The sequence below is a fragment of the Serinus canaria genome, chromosome 15 (genome assembly GCF_022539315.1).
Source record: "Serinus canaria isolate serCan28SL12 chromosome 15, serCan2020, whole genome shotgun sequence".
In the NCBI taxonomy this organism is placed as follows: Eukaryota; Metazoa; Chordata; class Aves; order Passeriformes; family Fringillidae; genus Serinus; species Serinus canaria.
In genome coordinates, this window is record NC_066329.1 from 3,941,551 (window position 1) to 3,951,296 (window position 9,746).

The 9,746-nt window shown below is 45.4% G+C and overlaps 1 protein-coding gene across 7 annotated transcripts in view; it reads left to right on the forward strand.

Annotated features, from left to right (window-relative positions):
• Positions 1-9,463, forward strand: part of CIT (citron rho-interacting serine/threonine kinase) — a 69,334-nt gene extending 59,871 nt beyond the window's left edge. For 5 of the 7 annotated variants that reach the window (XM_030231048.2, XM_018916492.3, XM_050980533.1 and 2 more), the window contains exons 40-48: positions 147-286; positions 1,143-1,235; positions 2,497-2,605; positions 2,728-2,856; positions 3,514-3,594; positions 4,210-4,288; positions 4,403-4,597; positions 5,459-5,762; positions 6,234-9,462. In XM_030231048.2, the coding sequence (XP_030086908.1) occupies positions 147-286; positions 1,143-1,235; positions 2,497-2,605; positions 2,728-2,856; positions 3,514-3,594; positions 4,210-4,288; positions 4,403-4,597; positions 5,459-5,762; positions 6,234-6,257 (1,154 nt within the window). In that variant the 3' untranslated portion in view covers positions 6,258-9,462. Of the gene's footprint in view, positions 1-146; positions 287-1,142; positions 1,236-2,496; positions 2,606-2,727; positions 2,857-3,513; positions 3,595-4,209; positions 4,289-4,402; positions 4,598-5,458; positions 5,763-6,233 lie in introns of all 7 variants that reach the window. The other 2 variants (XM_050980532.1, XM_050980530.1) reach the window with 2 other exon arrangements.
• The last annotated feature ends 283 nt before the right edge of the window (positions 9,464-9,746 follow it).

Genomic DNA, 9,746 nt, shown 5'->3' on the forward strand with positions numbered 1-9,746 from the left:
AAGAATAATATGGAATGAATTCTGCATGGTATCTTGTGACTGTCTCCACAGTAACAGCCTGTAACAATGAGCTGCTGCTTAGGTAAGACTTTTGTAGTGAATAGGGAGTTCTCCCTTGATGAAATGCACCCTTTTTTGGTTTCCAGGAGAAGAAAGGGCTCTGTGTCTTGTTGATGTAAAGAAAGTGAAGCAGTCCCTAGCCCAGTCTCACCTCCCAGCCCAGCCTGATGTCTCACCAAATGTCTTTGAGGCTGTCAAAGGATGTCACCTTTTTGCTGCTGGCAAAGTAAGTCACAGCTCCCTCATGCCCCCAGACCACCCCTTAGACTGCTCGGAGTTTAATATTAACAAATCAGCATCTTTACTCCACTGGCAACACATCCAAGGTCTAAATTCTTGCTCTGAATATTTTTCTTCAAATAAGAAGAATGTATGGGCTGAAGAGAGGCTGAGCTGGAGACAGAATGGGGGATTTGCTGCTAATGTGGATCAATTCAGTCGGGATGGCATGGTGGTATAGCTTAAACTGCTAGATAGGAAGAAATCCAGCATAGCATGGTACTACTGCCTCCTCATTATTGATTACAATTTTGAGGTTTTTAATCAGTCAATTCTGTCCAGTCTTTGTTCTTGAATGTCATGATTCCAGGCTAGAAAATTTCCTTAGGTGTTTGTGTCACTTTAATTTTGGACATTTACACAAATTACTGGTTTTAGTATGGAGCATTTAACCACAGCAAAGATTTCTCATTAACAGTAACTTCTCTGGACTACTTTGGTAACAAACTGAGCACCACTCATTTCAAAGTGATGCTGAAGATAAGTTTCAGGGGTTAAAATGTAGACCTAACCTATTTCAATTTGTCAATCCCTTTTCTGTGCAAAACCTTCTCATATTTTATTAACGCCCTTCAAGCATAAAAGAAATCATAGAAGCCATTTAAATTCACGTTCTTTTTTGAGAATGTGAAGAGGCTTTTCATTATTTCATGAATTCACAATAATTACCCTATTAATAAATGTACTTGCTTATCTCTGCAAAGTTCTTTTTGAGGCAAGAGGTTCCCAGATCCGTTTCACACGCTCAGCAATAGAATTTATTTTATTGCTGTCTTGAACTATGCTTTTTATCTTCCTTACAGGTTGAGAACAGCCTTTGTATCTGCGCAGCCATGCCCAATAAAGTGGTGGTTCTGAGATACAACGAGAGCTTGAGCAAGTTCTGTATCAGAAAGGTGAGTTTAGTAACTCCCTGCTGGAGTTGAGGTTAATTCACATAGTGCTCTAAGCCTTTGCTTTGGAACAAACATCTAAAACCTTTCTGTGAGCATGAGAAAATTTGTTTGCCAGCTAAAATGATAACAAATTGCACTGTGCACTGACTCAAAGCGGAGTAGGCAGCAATTTCCTTTAATAAGAGTTGGCATTTTTGGAGAGATGCAGAACAGAACTGTGATTTTTTTGAGATATGGGGCTGAGCTGTAATCATACCCTCAGAGCTCTCTCCTCAGGACAAAAAGTTTAAACACTAGCTGCCTTAAAACATCTGGCACCCAGAAACTCATGTTCTCTCCTATGCACAAATTAAAGGATGTTGCAGTCAAACTACCCCTCCCTGGGAGGTTTTGCAGGTGACTTTGAAGGCACCAGTTCATTTTCCAGTGAGACCGAGGCTGCTGGAGGGAAGCAGTGGGCACAGCCATGCAGATCTGGCCTCCTCAGGAGGAAAGGCATGACTGAAGGAGATCTGGGCACAGATGGATGCCAGCACACCTGGAATGTCTACAAGCACTGCAGCTGATATCAACTCCTGCTCACAGCAGGGAACACTGAGGGTCTGCAGCCCTTCCTCTGACAAGGGCTTACATGCACAACATGTAAAGTCATGTTTTAGAGGGCAGGTTTTCCTTATCTCCACTAATCTAGACAACTGAATTTAGATCCTAACAAGATGGCAGCAAGCCCAGAATATGCTTTTCTTTTCTGCCAACAAAATTTCCAGATAAAGTAGGATTTATGTAAGGAATCTTGTCCTCAGAAGATCTGGGAATCTGAGCATTGTGTCAGGCTAACCTGCAGATTATCCCAGCTCCTGGGTCACAAGGCAGGTCTTGGTGGACAACATCTCTCTCTCATGTGCAAAGAAGGAAGGAAGATTGGCTGTGACCTACAAGGGAGCTGCTCACTGCTGCTCCAGAAAACTGAGCTGCAGAGCAGAATATCTTCCAGAACAGTATATTCTTCCAAAAGGAAGATGATCTCTCCCAAGGCGAGTTTATATGCAAGTCTATATTCAAGCATCACTTCCAACACAACAAAACTTTCTTCTGGCAAGAGTTTTTGTTCACATGCTTTTAAGAGACTGCTAGGATCTTTAAGGTTGCTACCTCTCCCTTTTGTAAAGATAAATGTAGCAATATACAACTTGCCAGACTCAGTGTTACCTGTAAGCTGGTACAGGGGACTAATATCTGTCCATGCTGTCCTTTGTTCCAGGAGATTGAAACCTCTGAGCCTTGCAGCTGCATCCATTTGACCACTTACAGCATCATCATTGGAACCAACAAATTCTATGAAATTGAGATGAAGCAGTACACGCTGGAGGGTAGGACATAATTCCTGAGAAATTCTCCAAGTGGCTCCACAGGTTCTTTTGTACAGCTTTTTGAAAGCAGTTTTGAAAAAAGTTGATGTAAATCAAAGTGTTTTTCTCCATTCCCTTTGCAGAATTTTTGGATAAAAATGACCACACTTTGGCCTCTGCTGTGTTTGCTGCTTCCACCAACAGTTTCCCAGTCAGTATCATCCAAGTGAACCCAGCAGGGCAGAGGGAGGAGTATCTGCTGTGTTTCCATGGTAGGTGGTGGATGCTTTTGCAGGTCTTGCACTACTCCTGTTCTCTGAGCTGCAGAAGGTACCCAAATGCTGATGAATTTTGGACAATCTGCTTTAGCTTAAAAGTTCTCCATGCCTGGTGGATCAGTTTTTGCTCAAGAGTTCTGTGCCTGAGAGAAGGACTGCAGGCAGTGTGTTAAGTGCTTGATTACCCTGATAAGATGTTCAGGGCCTCTCAGACTTGGGCTTTGTCTGGTTTCTGTGCAGACAGATGAGACTTTTTAACCTTCTGGTGATTAAATAAGAGAGGGTGTTATTTTTTTGTATAAGTGCTTTTGTTGCCCTCTTGTACATTGTCATGAGAATGCACAAACCTTCTGAAGCCCTCTAGCAGTAATTTTGGGTGAGTAATGGTAGGAATGTCATCACCTGCCCAGCTGTAGATTAAATAATGACCTTAGTTTAGCTGGAACAAAGAGATATGGAATCACAGCACCTTTTGGCCTGGCAGTATTCCTACATCCAACCAGTTCCATGGCATTTAGAGCACTTCATGGCAATCTGGGATTTGTAAGATGTCCCTGATAAAAAGCCTGGGAACAACTGCCTCTGTCCCTTCAGAAATAAATGAATAAAACTGAGCAGATGCTCATGACCTGATGTGCCTTCTCTTGGCAGAGTTTGGTGTCTTTGTGGATTCCTATGGAAGACGCAGTAGGACAGATGACCTGAAATGGAACCGCTTGCCCTTAGCTTTTGGTAGGTGTTGAGGGAAAACCCCTCGGAGTGTGGAGATTATTGAAACCAGGAAACATCCTTGTGGAATGGGTTCTCTGCACTCAGCCCTTCTGTCTCCTTTTCCCTTTCCAATTCTTCCAGAAACTATGGAGCTTTTTCCCACAATTTAAGCTTATTGTAAATCCAGATGGCAAACCCTCTGAAATGTAAGCAATTTAAGGAAAACTAAACTGAATTCCATTTCCTTTACGTTCCTGGTCTGACACTGGTTGAACTGGCTAGTGGAATTTCTAACAATGCTCTAAGTTTCTGAAATACTGAAGAATATATGAGGGCAGCATGGCTCCCTCAGGCCTTTTGCACTGTTTAATGGGATTTTGTTCAGTTAATAGTCTGGCTTTAATGCCTTTTTCATGATACTTTGGTTACTAAAGTCCTTGAGATACAGTTTCAAAGCAACAATTCTTTAAACTTGCATCTCCCCCTATACTGATGGTGTCTGTGTCATTACATAAAATGTATTCCTTAGTTTTCCCACAGGGCTGTCAGCCTCTCTTGTGCTTGCTGTTGTGTTTTAGAAGTTTTTAACAGAGAATGTATTTTGTGTTTTTTCCTGCTTTTGCACTGCTCCTCCAGCCTACAGGGAGCCCTATCTGTTCGTGACCCACTTCAATTCCCTTGAAGTGATCGAGATTCAGGCACGAGCTTCTCTAGGGTAAGTGGTTCTCTTTCCATCTCTTTGAACAGCCTGTTTTGCAGGAATCTATGGACTAGCCAGGAAAAGGTCTGTGCTGCCACTGCAAAGACTTTTTCCTGCAATTTTCCCCAGAACTCCGGCACGAGCCCACTTGGAGATCCCGAACCCGCGGTACCTGGGGCCGGCCATCTCCTCGGGAGCCATCTACTTGGCCTCCTCCTACCAAGACAAGCTGAGGGTGATCTGCTGTAAGGGCAACCTGGTGAAGGAGACCAACAACGAGCAGCAGCAGCCGCAGCACCACAGAGGCTCCTCTGCCACGCGCAGGTACGGGGACATCGGGTGTCACGGTGACGATGTCGGGGTGTTTCAGTCCCTGGCTGCCTCAGGAGCAAACTTCCCTCCTGCTGCCTTTTCCCCTGGTGTGGTGGGATGCCCTTGTTGTGTTCTTAGAGCCTGGTGACAGTCAGTTACTGTAATGCTGGAATAGAGTCACTAATGGTTTAACATCCACAAGGAAACAAACATCAGCCCTAGGAAGATGGGGATAATCTCCACAAATGCTTTGTGACCTTGTGCTGGTTTGCTTTGATGTTGTGATAGAGCTCTGGCTTCAAAGCTTTTTGAGCTCAGATACCATTGATGTGACACTAAATACGGCTTGGCTGTAACAAGATGTAAAGCAAGAGCTCCTTTCTATCAAATAATGGGTCTGCCTTAGGGAGATTAGTGCTGGGAAGTTGTGATGTGATATACAGGTAATTAAATACTGGGGTTGATGGTGCCACTGTGTGCACAGGAAACAGAAATCGAGGCTTGTAGTTAATCCCAGCCTAGCCTGAACATCCCTGAGCTACAGAAAATTATGTGAAAACGCATACATCAAATTTTAGTGTATTTTTGTATGGAAAAGCATATGGCTGGAGTGCATGAAAAGGTGTTGTGTACAGAACAGGCCAGAGAACATGACTTACGCTGGCAATTCATTAAGGCACTTCGCTGGTGTGGCTGGTGTGATGGATACTCCAGCTGCCAAAATACCTCTGCATTTTCCATCTTGCCTCAGGGAGGGGCTGATGCTTCTCACCCGAAGGGCGCCGGGGGAAAAGTTACATTTTTGCTAAAAGAAAATGTAACGGGAGGTTTTTGTCACTCAGCGGTTCTCGTCAATTATTTTTTGAATGACAGCAGCCCGAACAAGAGAGGCCCTCCCACGTACAACGAGCACATCACCAAGCGGGTGGCCTCCAGCCCAGGGCCCCCCGAAGGGCCCAGCCACCCCCGGGAGCCCAGCACCCCGCACCGGTACCGCGAGGGCCGCACGGAGCTGCGCAGGGACAAGTCCCCGGGGAGGCCCCTGGAGAGGGAGAAGTCGCCGGGGCGGCTGCTGAGCACCCGCAGGGAGCGCTCCCCGGGCCGGCTCTTCGAGGACAGCGGCCGAGGGAGGGTGCCTGTGAGCGGGGCCAGAACTCCTCTTGCTCAAGTCAATAAGGTAAGTCAGGAGCCTGCAGGAAGTGTCTGTTCTCAGGGAAGGGCTTGTAGGTACTGCAGAAGGGCTGGTGGCACTGGGAAGCACAAGAGCAGGTCAAATCTCACACCCCTGCTCCTCAGAAATCTGTTGGAGCAGAGCCCACGTGGTGTCATGCACTGGCCCTGTCACCACCAGTCCTGGGCTGGTTCTGGCACTGCAAAAGCTGCTTGACCCTAGAATGGGCTGAAAGCAAAGGTGCATTTGGTAGCAAGTGATAGAGGATTTGAAGGGGAATAATGTCTGGAGCAGGGAATGTGGGAGCCTGCTGTGCTCAGAGTGGTGCTGGCAGTGCCTGCCTTTGTCAGTGTTTGTGGATGACAGGAGCCCTGGCTCTGTGGCAGCAGCAGGTGATGGATGTACTGCTCCCACCACCTCCTGCCTGGAAGAGAAGCACCTGTGACTTGTAACTTGTCCTTTTTATTTCCCTGCCAGGTCTGGGACCAGTCTTCAGTGTAAGTCTCAGCTAGACAAAGTTACTCGTCTTGACCTGCAGGAAAAAAAGGAAATATACTGAGTATATGCACTCCATCTGTCTGCAGCCCAGCTCCCAAACAGCATTCCTGGGCCAAAGCTCGCTCCAAAAGCAGCTGGAGCCGTGACGCTTTCCAAGACCGTTCGCAGCTCAGTTAATTTCTCTGCACTTTCCTGCACTCCTGTTTTTGCACTTTGTACTACTGTTACTCTTTCAAGCAGTTCATGAACTTTTTGTATCCACTTTAGTCCCTAGTAGTTCATCCAGGAAATGGGACTCATGTCCTACCCCAGGTCATCACTGTGGTTAGCACCCCTCAACAGAGAGTTGGTCAAAGTTCTGAGATGTGCTGGGAGCCCCTGATGGCCTGGAAACAGAAGGGCCAAGGTGAGTGAGTCTTTCAATAGGAGCTGTGGTTGGATGTTCTCCATAGAACACACGAAAAATTTCTTCTGATTAGCCTGTTCACCTGCCACTTCTGAAAGTTATTTTGTTCTCACTAAAATCACTTTAGAGCAGCTCTGATGGGGAGGGAAGAACCCTGCTTTAACCAAGCCCCCTGCCCGGCCCTGAGACAAAGTGCATTACCTATAAGCTACTGGGTTGTAAGACTTTATCCAGGTCTTCTGCATGACAGTTCACTGCATGCTGCTGCACCATCACTGGCTCTCTCCTTTTAGGTTGCTTTGCTGAGTAGTGTATTGTACCTCACTTGTAAATTAACTGAAACCTTTAGATCACGCTGCAAAATAGCCGTTAAATACTCTGGAAATTTGGCACCGAAGAGTTAACAAGCCTTATTCTCTGACAAGAATTACAGTCACACTTGTGTTCTCCTCTCAGCACTGGACATGGTCTCTTCAGCAATGAGTCCTGCCAGCCTCAGCTCCCCAGGGGGAGCAGCCCGGGCTGGCTCCTCCCGTGAGCTGTAGCTTGTGGTGCAATCAGATCCGGTGTCTTGGCACAGGACACCCACAGGGAGCAGCTTTGGCAGTTGCTGACACACCTTTGCTTCCCGTGTCTGACCTCGAGCCTTTTATTGCTTCCTATTCTCTTTTGCTGTGAACATGAAGCAGAGAGCAAATGATTTTCAAAGCAGGTTTTGACCATTCACTCTGCAATAGCAACGTTCTAAGTGAACAACCACGTTCTTTACAACTGGAAAGAGCAAAACTGCATCCAATCTTCCCTTGGTGCCACACTTAAACTTCTGCTAGTCCCTTGCAAGCCTGTGCTAACCTGTTCTAGAAACCCATCAAAATTCCAATGCCTTGTCAGTGTCCTTTGGCGAGTTTCATGAATATTGTATTCTGTTCTCTTGTCTGTTGGGTTATTTTCAGTCAGATGATTTGGCAGGAAATTTGCTGAAAGTTTTTGTCTCCTGGTCTGAATATTTTGAAAGGTCACTGAGATCAGTCTTTAAATCTTTGCATCTCATGGAAGATCTTCAAGACCTCAGAAATGGGCTTGTTGAGTCCTGAAAGTGTATATCTTGTGTCTTGTTCGTGAAATGCTTCCTGCTATAGAAATAGCTCAAAGGACTGTACATATTTACAAGAAACTTTATATTCGTAACAAAAGGGAATTTAATTGGTTTCTACTTTTTTATTGTAAACTGTGCGTTTTTCAACACTGGCTTTTTGTTTTACTGGTGGTTGTGGACAGCCATCCTCAGACACTGGAGGGGCCTCGCCTCAGTCCTCCTCGCTCCCATGAAGAAATATTGTAACATAAAATTGCAACTGAAGCTTGTTAGCATAAATGAGGTTTTAGGTCTCTAAAAGTACAGGATTTTTCTTCATTACCTTTTTATTATCGACAAGGGAGGGAACCAGAGGGACAGTTCAAAGCTCCACCGGGAAAGTATTGAACTTTGTTGTTGAACAATAACCAAATAAAACAAATAACTATCTTGACTGGCATGGTGAAATGACGGATTCCTTCTCTCTGGAGTGCCCCTGCCCCTCCTGACCCTCACCTGGCTCTGGGGCTGGGGAATCCTGGGTGTCACAGCTGACCCCAGAGCAAACCCTGGCAATATTCAGCATTTAATACTCTTCATTCCCTGAACAGTAGCATAAGTGGCTTCACAAAGCCCAGGCACGTTCACATGCACGAAGCCAGGTGGATTTATGCAGGTGCTTCACTAGAGCAGCAGTCAGCTGCAAGCACCCACAGCTCAGTCCTGCCTCACCCCTGAGAGGGGCAGAGGTGAAGCACCTCTGGGAAAAGTCTTGCCGTGGTAAGTGACCCCACACAGCCTGAGCTGGAAAAAAGGCATCTTAATTAACAATAGTGTGATCTAATGACAGGTTTGGGACTTATCCCAGCAGTGTCCTGGGAGCAAAGTGGAGGGAGGCAGTTCCTCATCCCACTGCTGTAAAATGCTGGTGCTTTAAGGCCTAATAGCTGCAACTTTAAAAAAAGACCATTCACAAATCCAGTCAGATTGAGTACAACCTGCAGTTACTGTACAGCTCAACTTACACCTGCTGGGAAAACTTGCTAGATCAGACTTAAATGTAAATACATCTATTTTTAACTGAACTAGTTTTTACAGGGTCTGAAGTATTCTTTCACAGGAAGAGGTTTTTAATATTCACACTGCTGCCTACAGTAACTTAATTTGTCCTCCTACTGTTCAGTGTTTTTGGTTCTGTGCACATACCCACCCCCTCAGCCCTGAGAAGGGGCTGGTTGGAGGCTCTGGGGGTGGGTAACCAATGGCTCCTCTTACAATTTGGTCTACATGACATTCTCCATGAAAATGCTCTCCATCAACCCTGAGCTGCTTGATTTATCTATTGTGCCTACTATGATGTATATGATGAAATGCTGACTGTTCAATGTTCCTTTATTTCTTTTACTGTGCACAAACAATACTTATTTAAAGCTCATTGTTGCAGTCCTATGATGCATGATCCGAATTGTAACAAAACTAAATTAATCCAGAAACTGGTGGAGTAAAAAAAAATTATTTACTGAGCTTTCTGATTCCCAAGAACCCTACACAAATCCATGTCAGCTTGACCCCCACATGCTGTGCTGAAATTCAGGGGGGTGGGGAGGGCAGGGATCTCTTGTTATTCCTGTACTGGTTTACTCCAGGGTCCCCAAAAGTGACTGTAACAAAAGTGTCTGCATCTACCTTTAAAAAAATGTGCTCTCCTAGCAACAGCCAAGAATAAACATAACAGCACAGACTGTGAGCTGTGGGTGGGGAATGTAAGTGAGCTAATAAATCCATCTCTTGATCCAGCTTTTGCCTTTGGAGGGATTTGATTCATCCCATTGGAACACAGTGATTAATTCATTCACCTGTCAAGCAGAAAATGACCTAGCAAAAAAACCCAATGTAACACCCCAAAACCTATCCCCCAGCAAAAACCAAAACACTCAGCTTACCTCTTCTTCATCCTGATGGAGAGAAAGGGCTGTGGGGGCTGAGGGTGGCAGTGGCTTACCTGAGGAAA